Source organism: Bos javanicus, chromosome X (genome assembly GCF_032452875.1).
Source record: "Bos javanicus breed banteng chromosome X, ARS-OSU_banteng_1.0, whole genome shotgun sequence".
NCBI classification, from domain to species: domain Eukaryota; kingdom Metazoa; phylum Chordata; class Mammalia; order Artiodactyla; family Bovidae; genus Bos; species Bos javanicus.
Genome location: NC_083897.1, coordinates 85,106,754 through 85,132,380, shown reverse-complemented (window position 1 = coordinate 85,132,380; position 25,627 = coordinate 85,106,754). Strand labels below are relative to the sequence as shown.

The window sequence follows — 25,627 nt, the reverse complement described above, 5'->3', positions numbered from 1 at the left end:
ATCAGCTATGGGTGTACATGTGTTCCCCTGTCCTGAACCCCTCTCCTACCTCCCTCCCCATTCCATCCCTCTGGGTTGTCCCAGTGAACCGGCTTTGAGTGCCTTGTTTCATGCATCAAACGTGGACTGGTCATCTATTTCACATATGGTAATATATACGTTTCAATGCTATTCTCTCAAATCATCCCACCCTCGCCTTCTCCCACAGAGCCCAAAAGTCTCTTCTTTATATCTATCTCTCTTGCTGTCTCACATAACAATTAAAAACCACATGGAGTTCTCTTTTATAGAAGGATTATCTGTACTTGTATTTTGAAAAACACCCATGTTGTGTCATCCTAATAAAGGAGGTATTAGCAGGACCTGAACTGTCCATCCCTTTGAAAAACACCTATGAAAATCAAACAATACAGCATTGAATTAAATTATCCTGGTTTAATAGAGTTTTGTAATCGAATGGTATCTGCCTCTCTCATTGGGCAGGATATGTCTTCACACCTTTTCTTTCTAGAAATACTTTCTAGAGAGGCTCTAGTGACACATTAACAGGGCTGTCTACTCTTGTATTTGTTCTCCCAGGAAAACAGAAGTACCTGTGTGCCAGCAGAAATGATTGCACCATTGATAAATTCCGAAGAAAAAACTGTCCATCTTGTCGTCTCCGGAAATGCTATGAAGCAGGGATGACTCTGGGAGGTATGATACTTTTGTTCCTCTTTTTCTTTCTTCCTTTCCCTCCTTTATTCTCTTATTCTCTCTTTAAACCAGATTTTCTCTTTGATGCTTCTAAGGAGGCCAGCCATGTTCTAAAAACAGGTTTACCCCTTCACATCCAACATGGCCATCAGTCAGCTGGTGCTTTTCTTTATCCTTAAACATGCTACACCATACTGTGGGGCTCATCATAGGAGCAAGAGGTGTGAAGCAAGGATCAGGACCCATCAGAGGATGAGCGAGTATGGGTTTGACTTGAAGGGCTTCCCAGGGGACATAATGGTACTGACTTTATGTTGTTAAATGATGGCTAGGATGAGAGAACTAAGGAATTCAGAACAGTCACAGGTGCAGGATGACCCAGGCACAGACTGGCCCTGAACACCCAGGATATTCCTCAGTTAACTGCTGCCTGTGTTGCAGAGCTGGCCACCTGAAATAAAAAGCTGCTTTTCTTTGGAATCTATAACTAGGCTGCCAAGCAGAGCCAATTTCCTATCCCACATCTTCCAGGGATGAGCAGGCCTTTTAATCATTTCCCTTTCTTTGCAAATCTATTGAAAATTTCCAAAAGCATTTTTTTTAGTAACAGAGTAGTTTGACAGAATGAAGATACAGCTCTTTCAAGGGTAATCCCCCATCAAAATGCTCTCTGTCCTCTAGTCTATGTCTACCATGATTGTTGTCACCATTACAGAAAGATTTAACTGACACTTACATTTTCCCCCTTCAAATTCCTATTTCTTCATGTTTGTATCTGCTCTCTGCCAAGTTCCTTCCTACCACTTGCCACTTCCCAAAAGATGCACCTTTCATGAGAAAAGTAAGCTTATTAGTTTACTTTCATTTCGAAATTTGAAGAAAGACAAGCCTGTTTCTGAACACCTGAAACTGTGGCCTCATACCTGATTACTTATTATCATCCTGGAAAATCCAAGTGCTTATGATTCTGCCTTCTCCCCTCCCCTTCTCAAGACTGATTTAGAGTACTTGTTTATCATTGGCTTTCTGCAAGGTGCTCAATACCTTGTCTGCCTGTGTGCATATTTACAGAAATCAACTTGGTAGTTTTCTAACCATGTGTGGGTCTTCATGTGGGTAGCTGTATCCTTGCCTCCTTGAAGGCTAGTAATATTCTTTAAAAAGACCAAAGTATTAAAAATGAATTTACGCAGGCTCAGTTTGAGACAACCTTTCAACTAGTGTCCACTACTCCTAGACATAGCATGCAGATGCTCTACAAGTGGTTTTCCAGGCAACCACATCAAATGAGATTCAAATATTTGAGAAAAATAAACTTTATTTTTTGCTTGGCTTACTACAGAGAAATCCTACAATTGTGGTCTACAGTGAGGAGGAAAAAACAGGGCTGGGGTAGAGGGAGAGTGCAGAAGGACAGCCAGGAAAGTTGACAAAGGAATTGTCAAGATGAAATATTCTCCATATGAATGTTATCACAACATTCATGGTGGTGGGATCATCCCAGGGTGAGGATTCTGATACACTCAACTCTCAATTATTTAGCCCTCTCTGAATTATGTATAAGAGATGGGGGCTTCCAGATAGAGAGCCCCTTAGTTTTCCATTTGCTGATACTAATTGCAAACCTGCTTTAACACAGGTAAAGTTTAATGATAATAAAAGTCTTCATAACATTTGGGCCCAAATCCTAAAATTAGTTTCATGTGTCAACTAATATCGTACACTATAAAGCATCTGTAACATGATTATAGTGAACCCCTTGTGAAAAGAAGTATGTATATAACAGACAATTTCACTAGTCCATATAGCAGTCTGACATAAATCTATAAATTAATTTCTTGAAGAGAGTGGTAAACTAAGTTTTCAAATTGATTTATTAAGGTATTCAAATTTGAATGACCTTGGTCAACACAATGAAAAGAAGCTGAGAAGTGGTGTGGCTGGCTCTGGTTTCAGTTCCCTTTTTACATTTACTGAGTGTCTCCTGTGTACAGGGAACAATGCTAGGCAATAGAGCTTCAGGCAGGCAAACTTCAAGAAATGTCCACAAGATACAAGGATTCTTGATGTTTTGTAAATGGTCTTGCCTTGGGAGTAAGGCAGACCTAGGTTAAAGGCCCAGCACTATTATTCACTGTTCCCCCTCTAAGCTTCAATTTCTTCATCTTTAATTTAGACATTGGAGAAGGCAATGGCACCCCACTCCAGTACTCTTGCCTGGAAAATCCCATGGATGGAGGAGCCTGGTAGGCTGCAGTCCATGGGGTCTCTAGGAGTTGGACAAAACTGAGCAACTTCACTTTCACTTTTCACTTTCATGCATTGGAGAAGGAAATGGCAACCCACTCCAGTGTTCTTGCCTGGAGAATCCCAGGGACGGGGGAGTCTGATGGGCTGACGTCTATGGGGTTGCACAGAGTCGGACACGACTGAATCGACTTAGCAGCAGCAGCAGCAGCAGCAGCAGCAGCAGCAATTTAGACATACCGTTCTCACGGAGCTGTAATAGGGATCTGATGACATGATGAATGTGAACATCCTTGGTAAATGACAAAGTGCTAGACAAATGTAAGGAGTTATGATAGTAAGGTCAGTGGTAATTTAGCTGGTGAAGCTGCTCACAGCACTTCCCAGTTGGTTTTAATCCTGAGTTACTTGGCATGCTCTATAATATGTAATAGCTCTAACAGACAGATCATTACCAGAAATCATCTCAAAACAAAAGTATTATCAAGATCCTGCTTGAAGGAGAACAATGTGGAGATTCCTTAAAAAACTGGAAATAGAACTGCCATGCGACCCAGCAATCCGACTGCTGGGCATACACACCGAGGAATCCAGAATTGAAAGAGACATGTGTACCCCAGTGTTCATTGCAGCACTGTTTACAATAGCCAGGACATGGAAGCAACCTAGATGTCCATCAGCAGATGAATGGATAAGAAAGCTGTGGTACATATACACAATGGAGTATTACTCAGCCATTAAAAAGAATACATTTGAATCAGTTCTAATGAGGTGGATGAAACTGGAGCCTATTATACAGAGTGAAGTAAGCCAGAAAGAAAAACACCAATACAGTATACTAATGCATATATATGGAATTTAGAAAGATGGTAACGATAACCCTGTATGCGAGACAGCAAAAGAGACACAGATGTATAGAACAGTCTTTTGGACTCTGTGGGAGAGGGAGTGGGGGGATGATACGGGAGAATGGCATTAAAACATGTATAATAGCATATAAGAAACGAATCGCTGGTCCAGGTTCAACGCAGGATACAGGAAGCTTGGGGCTGGTGCACTGGGATGACCCAGAGGGATGGTATGGGGAGGGAGGTGGGAGGGGGGTTCAGGATTGGGGACACATGTACACCCATGGAGGATTCATGTTGATGTATGGCAAAACCAATACAATATTGTAAAGTAAAAAAAAAAAAAAATAAAAAGAAATGTAAAAAAAAATAAAAATATATTATATTAATTTCAAAAAAACATATAAAAAAAGAAAGCCAATTCTAGTAATTAAGGGACTCATACAGTATATTCAAGTACCATGTCAATGAAAACCTAAGTATTTACCCTCTTAGATACTATTGTTTGGGAAACAAACCTTTCCATTTTGCTAAACTTATCTCCATATTCCCTGCTTCCCTGCTGAAAACCCCTCCCAAGTTTATTTTTATCTTGCAATTTCAGTGTATACTACAACTTTACCCAAAAATGGAAAAAAGACAGCAAACATCAATACAGTGATCCTTTTGAATATACTAATAATAGACTTCCTTTTTCATAAGATGTGGGTTTAGCATCAACATTTTGATCACCTTGAAGGAGGATTTATATAATTTTGTTTTATTTTTCCTATCGCTCAATTCAAAATTATATGATATATTCCAAAATGGCAACTAAGAATGTGGTTTTGGGTAATTCCTTTCTCCCCTCTGAGGCTCATTTTTCTCATCATAAAAATAAGGTAATGAGCTTCACCAAGGAACTACCTTTTAGGAACTACCATTTTGTAATTCTGTGTCTAAGCTCACAGAGAAAGAATTGTAGCTGTGACAGTCCTTTTTTGTATTGTCTATTCACTGTCCCAGAAATATAGATTAGTCTAGACTTGTGTACTTTGACTCACATAGTGACTTTAGCTACCTCTCAGTTCAGTTCAGTTCAGTTCAGTCACTCAGTCTTGTCCAACTCTTTGCAACCCCATGAATCGCAGCACGCCAGGCCTCCCTGTCCATCACCAACTCCCAGAGTTCACTCAAACTCACGTCCATCGAGTCGGTGATGCCATCCAGCCATCTCATCCTCTGTTGTCCCCTTTTCCTTCTGCCCCCAACCCCTCCCAGCATCAGAGTCTTTTCCAATGAGTCAACTCTTCGCATGAGGTGGCCAAAGTACTGGAGTTTCAGCTTTAGCATCATTTCTTCCAAAGAATACCCAGGACTGATCTCCTTTAGAATGGACTGGTTGGATCTCCTTGCAGTCCAAGGGACTCTCAAGAGTCTTCTCCAACAGCACAGTTCAAAAGCATCAATTCTTCAGTGCTCAGCTTTCTTCTAGTCACACCTAAGTAATATTATATTGTGTGTCTAGACTGTATGGATAGGTTATGGATGGAGTGGGGGGCAGAAGGGCTGTCTTTGTATCTTAGAGAAGCTGGCACTCTGCAACCGATGGCTGCTTGATCTTGATGCTTCAAGGTCTCTAATTTAGCTTTCTCTGTAGTGTTTGGTAATGGAATCTCCTCAGCTCAGAGATACTTAAAACACATACCCTTTTGTTTTTGCTTCCAGGCCTCTATACCTGTTGATTCTTATTGTTTTAGCTGTTCTTACTGTTTCTGAAAGAATCCTGGAGGTCGTTGGATTCTCAGCATGGTTTCCTTAAAGACTACCTCTAGGCTCTCAACTGCCCATCTACAACAGGGATAGGTTTTCTTTGAACATGATTTTGTTTCTTCCTGCTTTGGAAAAACCACATGTCTCTAATTGCTTCAATAATCTAACCTTCTTGCCTACTCTTCATTTAGAAATTTTTTAAAAATGTAACTGTCCAAAGATGCACTTTCTCTCTGATGAATTAACTGCTGTTTTTTTCACAGTTCATAATTTAAGTAAATAGAGTCACTTCACTTTTCTCTGTACTTCTCAATTATATACTCCCAATTTTCAAGATGGAATGAGAAAGAAAAAATTACCTTTACCCACCATATTCTTCCCTGGCTCTTCTTTCTTTCTCATTTGCTTTCCTTTTCCTCCCAAAATGTTATTTATTTCTGTGTTAAGCAACTCTTGAATTCTCAACTTTTAATAAATGGCATTGGCCCCTGCTTATGCCCTCCTCTCCTGAACCATGGAAGATGATAGGCCTTTTAGGAATTTCAGGTAACAGCCAAACCTCAGACGTGGAAAAGAAACACGAAGCCCCAGAGCTTGTGAAAACTGGAAGTATGCAGCATTTTCTTGGGGTTACTCTAACATATTTGAGAAGTCTCATTCCTTCTAGGGGGCTAAACTCCACACCTGAGACTCAAAACTATTAACAGATCTGCAGGTTTTAACAACCTCCATGATTCTCTAGTTGAGAGGATACTCTGGTCTGATGTTACCATGAGCACTACAAAGATCCTTATCATTTTCGAGTGTTGACAAGAGCCTTGATATCAGCTCTTTCATCATTCCCCATGCTCATGGGCAGCCCACCACTGCTACTTCTGGATCAGATGCCTTAGATGCAGTAGAGTGATTCCAGTGCTGAAATACCACTCATAGCCTGATTCTTCAGGAGACAAGTTTCACATTTATTCATCCGTCTATCCATTCATCCTTCCAACCAGCCAACTAGCTAGGCCTTTCATATTTCCATCCTTCCATTCATCTAGTTATCCATTTAACAAATATTCCTTGAGTGCCAGCTATGTGCCAGTTTCTGTAGTAAGCATCTTATGGGAACATAGATGAATAAGATACAATCCCTGCCCTCAAAAAGTTAAATAATTGGAGACCGGCGGTGATAACTAATACAGCTTAACCTTAAAGAATAAATAGGAAATTACTGGGAAGAAGTTGAGTGAGGTAGAGGGAAAGGACATTCAAAGCAAAGTGCACAGTTTGAATAAATGCAGAGAGACATTTTAAATAAGCATCGAGGTTTTGAGGAATAACACAAGTATTAATAGTTTAATATAGCCAGATTTGAGCTTCCTTGGTGGCTGAGATGGAAAAGAATCTGCCTGCAATGTGGGAGACCTGGGTTCAATTCCTGGGTTGGGGAGATCCCCTGAAGAAGGGGATGACAACCCACTCCAATATTCTTGCCTGGAGAATTCCATGGGCAGAGGAGCCTGGTGAACTATAGTCCATGGAGTCACAAAGAGTTGGACACAACTGAGTAACTTAATACTTTCACTTTTACTTTCATGGCCAAATCTGGGGAAATAGGGAAGGCAAGCTGAAATCACACTGAAAATATACTTGGTTATTATGCTAAAAGGTTTGAACTTCAGGCAGTTGAAGAGCTATGACATGGGATAGACATGTTCACATATCCATTTTATTTGCATGTTTGTTTTTTAAGAGAATTAGTGAGGGCCTAGGTTTTATAAATGGCAAGCCACTCCAGTATTCTTGCCTGGAGAATCCCATGGACAGAGGAGCTTGGTGGGCTACAGTCCACAGGTCGCAAAGAGTCGGACATGACTGAGCGACTTCACTTTCACTTAAGTTTTATAAAAGGAGATAGTAGCCCAGGTAGTGAGAGATAAAGAAATTTCTAGCATCAATTTTGTTAAACATCTAGGATTACAGCTTTGGTTCCTGGAGTTAGTTGCCTCTGTTCAGATTGATACATGCAAGTACTGACCACATGCATAAGCCCTTCCCTTCTACAAGCCTGTTGCCTTGATCTAGGCCAGTGCTTCTTGGTGTAAGTTTTGAGAAAAAGAGTTCTGTGAAATGATACATGAAAATTTATTTTTATGATTTAATAAGTTAGGAAAACCTGAATATTATAGTCTTGATCAGGAATATTTACAGTGCATGTTATCCCATCACAGACCTTGTCAAATATTGCACTAAAATAAACCGAGGAGCTTAGTAACTCAGGATTCCCAAATTTATCTCACACACAGAAACCTGTTTTTATATAACACCTGCTAATATCCTATAAAACTGATGTTTTCTGGAATGTACTTTGGAAAACTTGGTTATAGATAAATACTCTACCCTATAAGTAGATGATACCACTAGCCCAGGTCATGTATTTATAGATGTATACATCTACATGTATATTGCTCACAAGGAGAATTAATTAAGAATGACTTCATGACCAAGAGCCAACAATCTTCACCACATCTCAAGAGTATGCACCAATGCCTTCTAAAACAACTAAAGTAAACCATGTTGGGTACGTAGTATTATTGTCATACACAAAGGATAAGATATAATTCAGGCCAAAGCAGGGTTACTAAGTAAGTTATCTAATGGTCATAGGTACATATTCCTTACCCAAGGAGCATGATAGATACATTATTTCTGAGAAACATGATGACTTCTAGCATCATGCAAAGTGATCACTAAATATTTTGGCTATCTAGATATTCTACCCTAAAGTTTAGCAGTTCTTTTTCTCTGACTAGCATTCCAACATCCACCCAGAACCTCATCATGGTGCTACCACATACCTTCATTATTCGTGTCAGGGGCCTAGAAATCACAAATTTTAAGACTTTGCGTCTCACTGTCCACTCAATGATTGAATCCCCTCAACACCCCTTTCAGCAAGCAGCAGAGTATTGAGTATCATGAAGACTTAACAATGTAAAACTCAGTTAATGGAATTTCTTCCCTTCTACTTTAACTCTGTAGATTAGAGCCCCATAAGTCTCTAGGTTGGAGATGCAAGCAGTAAGTCTCAATTCTGAGAAATGCTACTCCCCACACACATTTCTTAGATACTTAAATAGTCCTACAGATCTGCATAATTAAGGCATGCACAGAGGAGTATAATTACCATATAAATTTTGACAACAACATGTACATGTTGCTCAGCAGTTACAGTTTCTGGTTTTCTTTTTTTGTTTTGGTTTTGTGTTTTAGGAGGTTCTCTGTATAGTGGAAATAGCTTGATGGACTAGGATACAGACAGGCCTTGTTTCTCGTCCTAGCTCTGCCACTTACTATCTTGATGACCTTGGGTAAATCATTAAATCTCTCTGAGCTTCACTTTCCCCAACTCAATTTCCTAACTACATTATGGGAATAATAAAATCTCCTTTACAAAATTGCGGTAAATTTATAAAGAAACTAACACATAGTAGGTACACAATAAATATCACTGTACTTCCTTTTTCAGATGAAAATCGGTCTGTGTGCTCCCAGTCACCACTGGAGCCTGTTCTCTTTGCTATAGCAGTGTGGATTTTGGCACTGGTTCCTTGGTTCTCCAGTCTCTGAGTTTCCCTTGAATTAACCCTTGTAATCTGTCCTCCAAAGCCAATATTGCCATCTTCCAGTTGGTTACATACATATTTGGTGACATATTGGAGGGTAAAAGTTATCTTTCTCTCTAATTGTAGTTCTCAAGTGAACTTTTATATGGAATTACCTCCAAACCACATTGTCTGGGACAGCATATATATGCTGTAGTCTGTCTCTGAATATTTGTTTTTATAGAACTATGGTTAGAAGTAAATAATTTTCTCTGATCATCAAAATTGATGATATCTGGTTCTGAATAAGTATCACACTTGTAAAATCACCACTTAAAATCCTTGAGTTTTTAAAGTGTAATAGCAGCAGATTTTATTGTTGTTTACTTTTGCTGTGAGTGCTCCAAATTCCCTCAGTTGCTTTTGAGAGAGTAAAATGATGTCATAGGCAATATTTTTTGAAGGTACTATGCGGAAAACTAAGAGTACACAGCACACAATAGGTCATATATACAAAAGCAGGTATTTTCCAAATATAACAATTTAGAAAAAAGCTTCATATGAGCTGATAACATAACTGTATGAAAACCTTCTACTTTTGATTTAAGAAAAGTGCCACTTGTTCTTACAAATTGGAGAATGTATTCCTTAAGATCAACAAAAGTGTTTAGAATATTTTCTTATTGTCCTGAACTTCTACATAGACAATTTACCTGGGAAAGATGCTTTTTTAGAGACTTTTGTACATCCCTTGGGATCATGTTTATGTGAAGTAGAACTAAGGGGAAAACACACAACCATCCACAACCCAGTAGAGCCTTCAAATTGTCTATTACCAATAATATTTCCATGGCAATGGGTATATAGAAAGTAAACTGCAAGTGGCATGGCTACCCTGGATCACCTCTTTTAGAACCAAGTTCCATTCTCTTCAGTCCATTTTATCCTTGCTACAGTTTTTAGATCTCTTAAGCCTGGCATAGAATGTATTTCTTTTCACTGTTTAATACCCCATTGGACCAGTGGTTCTGTGGCTGAAGTGAAAATTGATTGTTGAGGGACATTTCAGAGTTTTAACAGTCAGCAATTTAAAAAAAATGTAAGCACCAATCCTGAAGAAATCACCTGCAAAAAACTTGGACTGGAACTTGGAACTAAAAAGAAAATCTGGATCTTGACCAAGACAAAAGTTCACCAGCCTGGGCCTGCACAGTGTGGTGTATCATGCTGACCACAATGAAACTGGAAGAGACTAAGGACTCTCACCAGGGTGGAAAATGAGGCATAGAAGCTTTGATTAGTGAGCTGTTAGGTGCAGAGACATTAATTTCGAAGCATTCCCATCTCTAGGATGAGTAATAATGCTTGTAATAGTATGGGATTGTTTGGCTACTACAAGAAATTCAGAAGACCAAATAGGGAGACTTTGTTGGCCTCTGAGTGGCTATAAGGAGACTGTTAAATTTCACCTCCCTTCTCTCCCCCCATATCCTTTCCTCTCAACCACAACCACCACTTAATTCTTGCCCAAGAGGCACATACAAACACATATATGTCCTTTAGTATGTTGATCAATAAAGCAGAAAAGAAAGAGAAAGAGGAAAAGCCCCCAAAACTCCAAATAAAGAATTTTCCATTTCCCAGTCTCACTTCTGTCTTACAGGTAGGAAATGAGAAGAAATCTCTAGTCCAAAATGGCAGGCACTCCTTCTCCCCAACTTTGCATTGCTGCCTCCTACATCAGAGATCTGACTCAAGTATCTGATTATGGAGCCAGCTAACATGCTAACACATCTTCAGATTGCTATGTTCACCATATTAGAAAAATTCCAGGTTAGATATTGCAAACATCTCATAATGACCAGACACTGAAGAAAGGCTGACCTGATTTGCCTTATTCAAAATGAGGGTTCCAGAGGCTTTTATTGGGTATCCTGGAAACATCTGGAATGAGAGACCTGGGGACTTAAGCCCCTGCTCCTCAACAGAAACTCTGATGTTGGGGCTGGGGACTACTCTCTTAGTTGATTACTTCTCCCAGTGAGGCTGATGGTATTTCCCTACCTCATAGCTATGTGAGGACTAAGTAGTAGAGTTACCAATTCATGTAGCCATGACTATCATGATTATTGTTTTCTATAATATGACGGTATTAGCAGAAGGCCCTTTGATTGTTTTTGATCATATATGGTGGCATCAGGCACTGACTCAAGTGGATGCAGTGAAGCTCTGGTGCAGTTGCTTGCTTTCCAGTGTGCTACTGCTGCAAAGAAGCTTAGCTAACGGGACTCAAAGTGCTGCTTTGAACAAAGAGCCACTGTCCCTATCTGAGGCTCCTGTGGTCATTTTCACTTGGTTATTTTACAATTCACAAGTTTCCTCTTACCTCTATTTTGCTGGACCTCTGCCATGGAGTTTGATCATAACCTTAGGCTCCATCATTGAGCTGAAGGTAGTAGCTGATCCATACAAGTTCAGTAAACACAGACCAGATTTCTGATTCCCCTGGAGGAACACCTCCAAGAAGCTAGCCAGCCATCTCTTCAAACAGACCAGGAGAGTACAGTAAGACATTCTTTTTCTCCCTATTCTCAAAGTTAATGTGACTTCCCTTTTAGCAGTACACACACACTTGAACTTTTCATAAACTGAAAGAAGGCAAAATCTAAGAACCAGTGCCTACTTTCTTGTTTTCTATTGAAGTTAAGATGACGGAAGAACGTTGATAAGATTTTACGTCTTCTAGCTTTAGTGCCCCACACTATTCACTTACATCATACACTTGCTTCTCCATCAAGTGTGATGTTTTGTTCTTCTCCCAGGCCAGCCTCAAACTTTGCATTGATGTAAGAGGAGAGAGCCTTAGAATTTACAATATTTTGCTATGCTCTGTCTCTGCCTCAGAGACTTCATATTGAAGCTAGCTTCCTTTTGGTGGATGTGGAATCTTTGAGGCCAGGGGCTGACAAATGTGAGGGTCAGAAGCACTCTTCCAGCCTTACCTGGAGCCTGCATTTTCCACCCTCTTCCTTCTCCACTCTCCACCTACACACACACACACACACACACACATCTCTCTCCTTCCCTGACTAAACAACATTCTGGAGAAAAACCAAGGAAAGACTTCAAGGAGGGAAGAGAATTAATTTCCCCCTCTTTGGGGCAGAATTTTAATCTCCAGGCCAACAAGAGTTCCCCTAATGTGAATCGAAAGGCTAATGTGGCTTATTTTTTAACTGCTTTCTATTTGTTTGAATGTTGCATATTTCTGCTAGTGAATTTTCCTTTAATAAAGCCATTAATACACCAGTGGTATTTTCTTATTTACAACAGACTGACAGAATTAATGCTGTTAACATTGGGCCTTTTTTCTTTTTCTTTTTCTTTCTTTCTTTCTTTTTTTTTTCTCTCGTTTGCTTTCCAGGTCATGCTGACCTGTTCGGCTTGGACTGTTTCACATTTGTTTTTAATGTCAGTTTAAATGTAATTGTAAAAGCATGTATTCTCTAAATTCATGTAGTTACTTTTTCCAGTGGAAAAGCCTGATATGTGAAACCATTTCCAGGCTCTGCAATTTCACATTAGCAGGTTTTGGGTAATGACCTTGTGCCCCTCACCCAGAATGGTATCTGGACAGTGAACCTCTTTCTTCTGGCTCAGTAGTCAGAGAGAGGAGACTTGGAAATATTTTCTGCCAGATCCTGTGCTTTGGCAAGCATGTGCAGCACTGCATATCATTCTATTATTAATTACGTTTACTCCTTCATGAACTAAAAAACATTAGACTAAATAGTCCAACATAAACCTTGAAAGATAAAATTTGATATTCTTTTCCCTGGCTATCCCTCTGACTCAGAATTGGAACTGGGAGAATGGGGGCATGAGCGGAAAGACCAAGAAGCCTTCTTGCCTGGGAGAATTTGGCCTATACTTGTTTGTGTACACTTACACTTGGATGCACCCCCTACTAATCTCTCACTCCATGCCTGCCAAGAACTGGCTCTGTTCCCTGTCTCTTATCCCTGTTCTAGTTATTCCTCACTCATCTCCAGCTGACCCTGCTCCCCACTAACATGCTACCCTACCTGATAAAATTGAAAGAGTACTACCCAAGAAGTCAGGATACCTGATTCTAGTTCCTGCTCTGCTACTATATAGCTGTGTGACCTTGGGCAAGACTTGGCTTTGGCCTTCAGTCTGCTCATCTTTAAAATGGGGGTTAGTTTCAATAGGAAAAGAAGAAATAGACAAGACTTGGGGCCTTCAAGCATCTTGTTGGCAATGGAATCTTTTCTTCAAACAATATCTGATGTAGAGCCCCAAATGAAGATACAAAATAAAGCACTGCTTTGAAAGAAGGCAGGGTTATTGGGGTCACATGCTCACCCCACTTTGCTTCCTCTCAGGGCCCTTTAAAAATCTTTGGGGCTCCATTACTGCAGTAGATGTATGTCTGGGGGACCTTCCAATTTGTTTCTCTCTCCTAATTGGTTTAAATCCCTGTCAAAACTCTGTATGTTTCATAAGTTAGCTTTTTCAGAAAGAAATTCATCTACTTGAGATAAAGGAAATGACATGTAGTGATGTGGGGTTTAGCAACTAGCAAGAGAATAAGAGGCATCATGTATTGTCTTATGGAATATATTCTGTGCTCAGCACCTTACATATATTCTCTTAGGTAAAGTTATAACAACTCTGTGAGGTAGATCTTATAATTATCTTAGGATTCTTAAACCTGTCACTATGGTCCTCAATCTTTGGCTTGAAACCAGTTGCCCAAGATGGAAGACAATATTTTATAGGTTGCTACCCTAAACAGCTTTTCAGAATGTTGTCTAGCTAGAGATTCCTTCTTGGAAAATGTCATAGCCTGCCCATTGGGATATACTTTTATAAAATTCAGAGCACTTTCATTTGAGATCATCTCACTTTCTCCTAATAATAGTCTTATGCGGTAGTCTGATCCAATGAGAAAAGTGAGGTGTAGAAGGAATCAAGGTATATGTTCAAGTTCAGATACCTCATAAGACTGTGACTACCACTACCAATAATAAAAATCCCTTTATTGTGAGTACCATTTTAGAATTCTGATGTCATCATTGCATTCTGCCTCCTTAGGTTCAGTGAAATTTTTCACCGTCCTGTGGTCTTGGAGGGTTCTTCTGGTGGTGCTGAATCTTCCCTTTACTATCAGACACCACCACAGTGTCTATATTCCTCATTAGCAGCCTTATTAATTAGGTGCTAATAGTTTTGCCAATTTATAGATGTGGAAATTAACGTACAGAGAGGTTAAGTCTTGCCCAAAGTCACATAGCTAGTGAACAATTGAGCCTGGCTTAACCCTGAGGCAGTCTGACTCCAGGTTATTTGCTGTTAACTACTACACTTTATACATATATCAAGAAACTAAAAGCAAAAGAAGGAAAAGGATATTCTGGAGATCATACAGCAGGCTCCCCTGGATCTTAATCCAGTGTTCCTCTGAATATCTAAGCCTAAAGTTGTACAGTGAAATCCCCTGACTCTAATCCTAGTGGATGGAAAGATGGTTGGCATGATATAAGCCAGAGGCCACAAATTGGTTTTCCACAGGCCAAAATTGACTTGCAGAATTTTGTTTGTCTAGCATAAACAGACTTAGACTGCCCCTAGGCAGGGCATCAATCACTTTCACTGTCCCCAACCCACCCTATTTATGTTTACTAGGCTGTTTTAACTCATTTATGTATCTGTCTGACTAGTGAAGATATTGAAGCTCATGACCCATAGATTTAAGTATTATAATATATAAGCACGCGCACACACACACACACGTAATTGCAAACATTCACATAAGTACAGCCTAGTCTGGTTTCACAAAGAATTTGAAGCTCTGCACCAAATGTACCTTTGTGTTTAGTCAGCATTTAGAATTACACTTAAGACCTGAATTCAGTTTTATAGGCAATTATGTGCTGAATAAACTCAGCTACTTTTTTTTTTTTTCATTTCATAATGTGTCACTCTTCCCTTCTCTGCCATTTCTGGTTCTCTGTTAATCCTGCTGTCCCTCCTTCCCCATATCCAGGTTTCATTGCCTGTAGTCCAGTCATTCTCTACTCTTCAGGAATGGGTGGAGAATTAAGGAAATCATTTTGGAGGGATCACTAGAATGTGCCAGGCATTATCTCTCATTTAGTTCTCATACGTGTCCTAAGAAGTAGGTGGTGGTACCCCCATTTTACAAATGAGGAAACAGAATCTCAGAGAAACTAAGCAATGGGCTCAAAGTTATTAAGCTAGTAATTGATGGAGCTGTGGTTTGAATCTAAGATTGTCTGATTCCAAAGCCTATTACCTTGCCAATACCACACTTTTTGTAAAGAAAGTGTATTAGTTTTCCACTTCTGCATAACAAGTTACCTCAAATTTAATACCCATTTATCAGCTCACGGTTTTGTAAGTCAGAAGTCTGACACAGCATGACTGGATTCTCACCTCATTGTCTTACAAGGATGAAATAAAACTATTAGCCAGGCTTCATTCCAATCTGGAGTTCACAGTCCTCTTTGAAGCTCATGTGATTATGTCAGGATTCAGTTCCTTGCGGTTGTATGATTAAGGTTTCTGTTTGCTTTCTGGCTGTCCATCAGAGGCTGTTCTTATCTTCCAGAGGCTGCCCTCATTTCTTTCCTTGTGAATCCCTCCAGTTTCAAAGCCTGCAGTCTTCCATATGTTGAGTCACCTGAGTCCATGAATATCTCTCCAAAAAGAGGCCAGTACCTTTTAAGGCTTATATGATGAGGTCAAGCCCATGAAGCATAATCACCTTCAAAATTACCTGACTTGTGACCCTAACTAAATCTCTTTCTTTCACAACAGCACCTATATTAGTGTTTGACTAAATAACTGGAAGAAGGCATGTGTACACCAGGCATGGGGAATCTTGGTGGCTATTGTAAAAGTCTACCTATCATAGGAAGTCATTATTTTATGCTTCAAATTCCATGGTGAGATCCTAAGAAAAGAAACATCCTTGACATTAGGGAGAGGAACTTGGACTTTCTAAGACTTTGGAAACTTCACCTCACCTTGCCTGTTCTCTGTCCATAGATGAGAAAACCTCTATCTTGAGGTACCAAGGAATGAGGCTATAATAGTGCCTAATGGTCACAGTGGCTGTAGAAGCTACAGATTAATCACATCTACTTCTCCTGAGGAATGTACCTGGTTGGAAAAATCATTCTCTGTTGTTGTAGAGACAGCCCTCATAGGGGTCTAATGCCACTAGGCTGAAAAGTGAATTCCCAATAGGTTCAAGGCAGCAGGATCCAGGCATCATTTAAAGGACTCCAGTCCCCTAAATATCAGGTACAGACAAGGACATGCCTTGCCAATGCCCCTTTCTTGTCACTGTTTTGATCTATGATTGAAAGACAGGGAAGAGATGAAAAGCAGCTCACACGCTGTTAGAACTATCCACCTTTACTGTCCCTTTTAACCAGGCTTCACTACTCAATCTGAGCAAACCAATGGGTCTCTGCCATAACACAGGGGCCTGTCGAGCCTGTACCTGGCATGCAAGAGTTAGATCTGGCTCTGGGGCTCAGGTGCAGGAGACACAAGGGGTGTGGGGGCAGCCTTCATGGATGAAAACAAGGCCTTGGGCATTGAGTAACAGCTGAGACTAGCAATCCTCATTGTCCAGCATTCCAAGTCGTCTAGCAACATGCTGGCCTCTGCTGCAGACAGAGAACAGAGGATCCCCAGGCAGAATGAATGGAATCTGATTTCAATTATGTTCAGTACAGTCACTCTCTTTAGGCAGAGAGGCCAGAACACCTGGTGCAGCTTGGGCCACTGTGGCCGCAGGGACAGCATATTATACAGGTCCTGGAGGCAAGTGGGAATGCAGCTTCTCTTCCTCAAGCAGATGCCCTATAGGTCTAAAGGAGGAAGATATGAGAATATCAGCCAAGTTTTCATTAGCACTATGCAGAGAAGGGGAATTATTTTATATTGATGCATTCCCCCCCCCCCCGCCCCGAGTCTCTACACATACTGAACTTGCTTATAATGAGTTTGCTTAAGTCCACGAGTCATCACCCCACTGAGATCTGAATCACTGGTGGGAGAGTCAAGGTGACAGAGTGTATACCTTGCTAATTGCATCAGCACCAACTGTCCTATGTGTCCCTCCACCTTTTAGAAAAACCATGGATTCATCTATACACTGTTCATGTGATTTTTTTTTATCAATAACATGAGTAGGGCATGACAAATGAGACGGCTGCCCCAGAGTACAGTCTAGATTCACAGCACTATTCCATAGAACTTTGTAAGATGAAAGCTATGTTCTGTATCTGTGCTGTCCAGTATAGCAGGCCACAAGCAACATGTGACTTTTGAGCACTTACACTGTGGCTAGTCTCCCATCAGGAAGCTTCCATAAGCCTCTGATCCTTTTCCATCAGAGGGCAGACATAATGAAAACCACAACCACAGAAAACTAACCAATCTGATCACATGAACCACAGCCTTGTCTAACTCAATGAAACTATGAGCCATGGCGTGTAGGGCCACCCAAGAAGACGGGTCATGGTGGAGAGTTCTGACAAAACATGGTCCACTGGAGAAGGGAATGGCAAACTACTTCAGTATTCTTACCTTGAGAACTCCATGAACAGTATGAAAAGGTAAAAAGATAGGACACTGAAAGAGGAACTCTCCAGGTTGATAGGTGCCCAATATGCTACTGGAGATCAGTAGAGAAATAACTCCAGAAAGAATGAGGAGATGAGACAAAGCAAAAACAATGTCCAGTTGTGGATATGACTGGTGATAGAAGTAAAATCTGATGCAGTAAAGAGCAATATTGCATAGTAACCTGGAATGTTAGGTCCATGAATCAAGGCAAATTGGAAGTGGTCAAACAGGAGATGGCAAGAGTGAACATCAACATTTTAGGAATCAGCGAACTAAAATGGACTGGAATGGGTGAATTTAACTCAGATGGCCATTATATCTACTTCTGTGGGCAGGAATCCCTTAGAAGAAATGGAGTAGCCATCATAGTCAACAAAAGAGTCTGAAATACAGTACTTGAATGCAATCTCAAAAATGACAGAATGATCTCTGTTCTTTTCTGAGACAAACCATTCAATATCACAGTAATATAAGTCTATGCCCTGACCAGTAATGCTGAAGTTGAACAGTTCTATGAAGACCTACAAGACCTTCTAGAACTAATATCCAAAAAATATGTGTTTTTCATCATAGGGGACTGGAATGCAAAAGTAGGAAGTCATGAAATACCTGGAGTAACAGGAAAATTTGGCCTTGGAGTACAGAATGAAGCAGGGCAAAAGGTAGTAGAGTTTTGCCAAGAGAACACACTGGTCATAGCAAACATCTTCTTCCAACAACACAAGAGAAGACTCTACACATGAACATCACTAGATGGTCAATACCAAAATCAGATTGATTATCTTCTTTTCAGCCAAAGATGGAGAAGCTCTATATAGTTAGCAAAAACAAGACCAGGAGCTGAATGTGGCTCAGATCATGAACTCTTTATTGCCAAATTCAGACTTAAACTGAAGAAAGTAGGGAAAACCACAAGACCATTCAGGTATAACCTTAATAAAATTGCTTACACTTATACAGTGGAAGTGACAAATAAATTTAAGGGACTAAATCTGATAGAGTGCCTGAAGATTGATGGATGGAGGTTCGTGACATTGTATGGTAGGCAGGGATCAAGACCATCTCCAAGAAAAAGAAATGCAAAAAGGCAAAATGGTTGTCTGAGAAGACCTTACAAATAGCCGTGAAAAGAAGAGAAGCAAAAGACAAAGGAGAAAAAGAAAGATATACCCATTTGAACACAGAGTTCCAAAGAATAGCAAGGAGAGATAAGAAAGCCTTCCTCAGTGATCAACCCAAAGAAACAGAGGAAAGCAATAGAATGGAAAAGACTAGTGATCTCTTCAAGAAAATTAGAGATACCAAGGGAAAATTTCATGCAAAAATGGGCTCAGTAAAGGACAGAAATCGTATGGACCTAACAGAAACAGAAGATATTAAGAAGAGGTAGCAAGAATACACAGAAGAACTCTACAAAAAAGATCTTCAAGACCCAGATAATCACGATGGTGTGATCACTCACCTAGAGCCAGACATCCTGGAATGCTAAGTCAAGTGAGCCTTAGGAAGCATCACTATGAACAAAGCTACTGGAGATGGTGGAATTCCAGTTGAGCTATTTCAAATCCTAAAAAATAATGCTGTGAAAGTGCTGCACTCAATATGCCAACAAATTTGGAAAACTCAGCAGTGGCCACGGGACTGGGAAAAATCAGTTTTCATTCCAATCCCCAAAAAGCAATGCCAAAGAATGCTCAAACTACCACACAATTGCACTCATCTCACACACTAATAAAGTAGTGCTCAAAATTCTCCAAGCCAGGCTTCAACAGCATGTGAACCATGAACTTCCAGATGTTCAAGCTGGATTTAGAAAAGGCAGAGGAACCAGAGATCAAATTGCCAACATCTGTTGCATCATCAAAAAAGCAAGAAAGTTCCAGAAAAATATCTGCTTCTGCTTTATTGACTACGCCAAAGCCTTTGACTGTGTGGATAACAAAAAACTGTGGAAAATTCTTCAAGAGATGGGAATACCAGACCACCTGACCTACCTCTTGAGAAATCTGTATGAAGATCAGGAAGCAACAGTTAGAGCTGGACATGGAACAACAGACTTGTTCCAAATAGGGAAAGGAGTATGTCAAGGCTGTATATTGTCACCCTGCTTATTTAACTTATATGCAGAGTACATCATGAGAAACACTGGGCTGGATGAAGCACAAGCTGGAATCAAGATTGCCAGGAGAAATATCAATAATTTTAGATATGCAGATGACACCACCCTTATGACAGAAAGTGAAGAAGAACTAAAGAGCCTTTTGATGAAAGTGAAGGAAGAGAATGAAAAAGTTGGCTTAAAACTCAACGTTCAGAAAACAAAGATCATGGCATCTGGTCCCATCACTTCATGGCAAATAGATGGGGAAACAGTGGAAACAGTGACAGACTTTATTTTTTGGGAGGCAGGGGCTCCAAAATCACTGCAGATGGTGACTGCAGCCATGAAATTAAAAGATGCTTGCTCCTTGGAAGAAAAGTTATGACCAACCTAGACAGCATATTAAAAAGCAGAGACATTACTTTGCCAAGAAAGGTCCATCTAGTCAAACGTATGGTTTTTCCAGTGGTCATGTATAGATGTGAGAGTTGGATCATAAAGAAAGCTGAGTGCCAAATAATTGATACTTTTGGATTGTGGTGTTTGAGAAGACTCTTGAGAGTCCCTTGGACTGCAAGGAGATCCAAACAGTCCCTTCTAAAGGAAATCAGTCCTAAATATTCATTGGAAGGACTGATGCTGAAGCTGAAACTCCAATACTTTGGCCACCTGGTGGGAAGAAGTGTCTCATTTGAAAAGACCCTGATACTGGGAAAGATTGAACGGTGGAGGAGAAGGGGACCACAGAGGAAAAGATGGTTGGATGGCATCACCTACTCAATGGACATGAGTTTGGGCAAACTCCGGAAGTTGGTGATGGACAGGGAAGCCTGGTGTGCTGCAGTTCATGGGGTTGCAAAGAGTTAGACCAGACTGAGTGACTGAACTGACTGAATGACTGAACTTACTACGTGAGACTAAGGAATTATTTTTTTAATTTAATTTTATTTTAATTCATTTAAGTAGCCACATGTGTCTAGTGGCTGCTGTGTTGGACAGTGCAAATCTAAAAGGAGCTCAGAGAGGCAGGTACTGAGATATAGTAGAAATGACTTAGTCAAAAAGAGAGCTAATATGGCACAGGGAACTCTGGATTAGGAATAAGAGCCTCTGCTCTGCCACTTGGTGACCTCACTCACTCTGGCCTCAGCCTCCCCATCCTTGACGTGAACTGTTGGATTAGCAACAGAAGTCCCATAATAAAGGCTATGGCTTGAATTTAACTTTGGGATACAGATGAGTTTTAGGAAAATTTGTAAATATTATATGAATGCCTTCTAACAGTATGTGTATATGTATGTATATGTGTACATGTATTGTAGGGGCCGGAAGGTGGTCAAGCATTCACTTTAGTTCACCAGAGTTCCCACCATTCTCCTATAAACACATACCCAGAGAGAGAGAAACACACATACAAACTGTATTATATGTGTAGACACTGAAGGTTCACATTCTGTGAACCCCCTGGATGTGATGAGTTCTAAGGACCTTTCCTATTTTGTTATTTTACGAATCACTAAGCCACTATAGTTCCAGTCACTACAGTTCCCCAGACGTATTTCTGCTTTAGGCACCCAGCCAGAGGAATCTCATAGCTTTCTACCTTTTCCTTTCTGGATTTGATGCTATTATAGTTACTGAAGTTTAGGGTCAAGGGTGAGGGAGGAAGGCAGGGAGGATATAACCCTAGTCCCATGCCTCAACTCTATTAGGCCAGAAGTAGAGTTTAAGGCTCCTTGGGGTAGGCAGTATTATATAGTAGAAAGAACATTGGCTTTACAGTCAGACTACATTAAGATTTTTAGATTCTGTTTCTTGACAGTTGTGTTGCTTTAGTTTACTCACTTGCAAAACAGAGATAAGAAATATTCCTCACCTCCTAAGGTCATTGTGGAGTTTAATGGTATAATACAATCATGAAGTAAGGTAAATAGAAGGCTGAGAAAAAGTACTTATCCTTATATCTCTTAGTTCACTCAGGCATAGGCCTAATTATATTTCTGTCCTCTCCCAGGCTGAAAGGGGAACTACATGGCTTGGCAACTTCTAAGCCCACAGTCAGAAAATGCCAGTGATGGGGAAGAGATTGTCTACCTCTAGAAACTGTACTAGAGGAGCAGATCCAGTAAGCACTACCAGTCTGTAGAGCTGCCTACATGAACCTGTGTCAACAATGGTTTCACCAAATGACAAGATATTGTGGGGGCCAGGCCTCTAGCTCTGGGGCAAGATGAGCTTAGTCTGCCCATACCTTCCAGCTTGTGCCCTTGATGGGAGGTGGGAGTTGACAGTGGGTGTGCATATCTCCTTATTACTGACTGTGCCCAAGCCTTGCAGAAATGATTGTTGGACAAGGTCATCTTGAACTCTGTGTTAATTTTCCAGGCTCCCTTGTTATTTTACCCTGAATTCTTCACTGTGCTCCTCTTGTAGCACCAACCCGTCTATTTTCTCCTCCTCTATCCTGGTTGTTAATCCAAACATGTGATTCATTCTTTCATTGATTTACTGAGTTGCACTATGATTGAAGTTTTCATTGCAAGACTTATTTTTTTAATTAAAGCTGAAAGCCAGTTCCAGCTAAGTATCTTTTATTTTTTTTTTTTTTGCATGAGCCAGAAACAGATCAGCAACAGGTTTTGTTGTATTCATCCATTAAAATTGAGCAATCAGCTTCTCTCTTTGTTATATACCTTTTAAAATTTATTATTATTATTTAAAGGGATTAGAGATAAAGTGGTTTATGGTCTGCCCCAGTGCAACTGTCTATGCTAGACATCAGAGTTATGACCTTTTCAATTATTTATATTTCTGCCAATATAAATGCTAAGGAAAATAGCACAAAGTAAACATCAGGATGCTCAAGGACCTCTAAATTATGTGTATGAGAGCATGGAGGGGGAAGGTTCTTAAGATTTGAATTTTAGATTATTGTTGCTTTTTAAAATAACATTATTTCTATTGATATCATCCTTTTTAATGGATGCTTCCTAGCACAGTTCCCATTTTACAGGCAGATTATAAAGGCAGGGACATTCTGTTATTTCTTTAATACAGCTGGGGATTTCAGACTTCAGCTTCCCCCTCTCTCCTTTACTAAAGAAGAAAATCAATATATGTGTTGCAATGTATGTTCGACTATGAGTGTAAATATCTAACAATAACTTGGGCTGTTACAGTTGAAATGAGAAATGCTGCAACACCAGAAAATTCCCATTTATTTACCCCCAAAGTGGGATGATAGAACAAGTCTAGTCCTTCTTCAATAGATCTGCCTTTCTGGTCTCCTTTCCTAGCAATCTGCTAGACATGCTGGACATAGACACAAGTACATCATTCTCTTGATTTAAAACGTTCCATATTTGCCTATCAGGTGTGTGATAAAGCCCAAATTTCTTAATATGTTATACATGTTCCTTCAAAGTCAGATGCCATCATTATTTTCAACCTCATAAATAGCCATTCTCCCCACACATAAAATATACACTCCAGCCACGCTGGTCTCTTTTTCCCTTAAACCCTCAGTGCTTTTGTTTATGCCCTTTCCATCCCTCTCTGCCTGGTGAAGTCCTTGCTATTCTTCAAGGTCCAGGTCAAATGTCACCATAATCACTTCCTGACCCCACCTATGCAGAAAGAGTGTTACCTTCCTCTTTTGTTAATACCCCTGTTATAACATTCACCAGTTTGACATTTTTTAACTGCTAGATTTTTTAGTGGGCATTTATTTTTCCTCTCCCAAACTGGTTATGGCCTGTGTTCTTTTTGTCACTCAGAAGTAAGCCTTAACAATGGATATCTGTTGAATGAATGAGTGAACCATGAATATATTAGTAATGATTTAATTAAAGATTCAAAGTATGAATATTGGAGACCGTATTTAGGCAGAGCCCAATCCAAAGATATACTAGGTATGTCTGACAAGAGGATAAAGGAGAAAGCAAGAAATGAAGGTTTGAGTTTAATAGGAATTTAGAATGATGAACCATTCATTCAACCAGTGGTTAAAATGTACACTTGTCCTTAAGGTGTTTAGAGTCTGTGAGCAGGAAAAATGATCATACTTGTTTTCTTAGCTCAAGCAGCTTTTCTAACAGGGTAGCTGTGCTGTGTGTTTTTTGCCACTGATAATAAATCCAACTTTCCCTTCTTTCCCAATAGCCCGGAAACTGAAGAAACTTGGGAATCTGAAGCTACAAGAGGAAGGGGAGGCTTCCAGTGCCACCAGCCCCACTGAGGAGCCAGCCCAGAAGCTGACAGTGTCACATATTGAAGGCTATGAGTGTCAGCCCATCTTTCTGAATGTCCTGGAAGCTATTGAGCCAGGGGTGGTGTGTGCTGGACATGACAACAACCAGCCTGACTCCTTCGCAGCTTTACTCTCTAGCCTCAATGAACTGGGTGAAAGACAGCTTGTACACGTGGTCAAGTGGGCCAAGGCCTTGCCTGGTAAGTGGGGGCATGGGATATGGGATATCATATTTACTGAATGTTCTTTTGGGCCATGCACCACATCTGTTCCTTTCCCATCTGTTAACTCATGCAATCCTCACCATAACCTTGTGAGGGGAGAGAATGGTAAAAATCCCCATGTTAAAAATAAGGAAACTCAAAAATCAAGAAGAACAGCATTACTGAGTATCCCATATGCCTCACATCAGCACACAACAATCATGTTCAACCCACAGATTTAATCAGCAAATTTCCTCATAATCATGGATCACACAGACATATCCTTATGTGCCTTAAGATGCTTTTCTACATGTGCGTACACAAGTTCACGCCAAAGATAATCTTGAACCTAACTGATAATCTGTTTTAACTATTAGTTAGGACCCATACCATAGGAACTCTTATAATATGGTATGGTAGAAGGAACATGGGGTTGGAAGTCAGAATACTTGGGTTCTAGCCTTAGCTCTGCTGGTAATTCATTATGTGACCCCTTCCCTTTCCTGGTCTGTTTTTCCATATGTATAATGTGTGAAAAGTGGTTTGGACTGCATTAGTAGTTTTCCAGTTTTACTTCAAGGGAATTCTCTGATAAGTGCTCTTAAAACTATCCTAAGGAATTCCCTGAAAGTCCAGTGGTTAAGACTCTGTGCTTTCACTGAGGGCATAGGTTCAATCCCTGGTTGAGGAACTAAGATCCCACAGTCTGCAGGGTGTGACCAAAAAATAAAAAAATAATAAAATAAGGATTTTATTAATCCTTAATAAAATAGGATCATCATAGTGGAAGGGTATATTAAGTGATAGTGAAAGAAATATGAAGTGTTTGTCTAACTTCTGCAAGTTTACCTCCAGTGATGAGGAACTCACTTCCTCCCTTGGCCATCTGTTGTTTGAAAATAAATAATTATTCAAATATTAGAGTTTAAAGAAGCCTCAGAGATCCTCTATCCCATATGCCTCACATCACATCCAATGATTCACAAATGTTCCTTTAGCAGCCAAACTCTTTATTTCTCAAAAACATGGTACACATCCAAGTGGAGCTGGTTGATTTAGAGCCAGTGCCTCTCCCTCACTACGCCTAGAGAAGCCTCAGATCACTCTTGCAGAATCTTAGGGCCCTAGGGAACACAATGTGGAAACAAGTGAAGCATAAACTCTTTAAGGATTCTCTTAATCATAAATTTCCATGATTGAAAGATTCTTCTGAATCATGAACAACCAAACCTCTTCTTGTAGAATCAAAGATT

At 40.1% G+C, this 25,627-nt stretch overlaps 1 protein-coding gene across 2 annotated transcripts in view; it reads left to right on the top strand.

Moving 5' to 3' along the window:
- AR (androgen receptor) overlaps window positions 1-25,627 on the top strand; it is a 215,960-nt gene that overhangs the window by 170,205 nt on the left and 20,128 nt on the right. The window contains exons 3-4 of one of the 2 annotated variants that reach the window (XM_061409856.1): window positions 580-696; window positions 24,084-24,371. In XM_061409856.1, the coding sequence (XP_061265840.1) occupies window positions 580-696; window positions 24,084-24,371 (405 nt within the window). Of the gene's footprint in view, window positions 1-579; window positions 697-5,530; window positions 14,917-24,083; window positions 24,372-25,627 lie in introns of those variants that run through there. The other variant, XM_061409857.1, reaches the window with a different exon arrangement.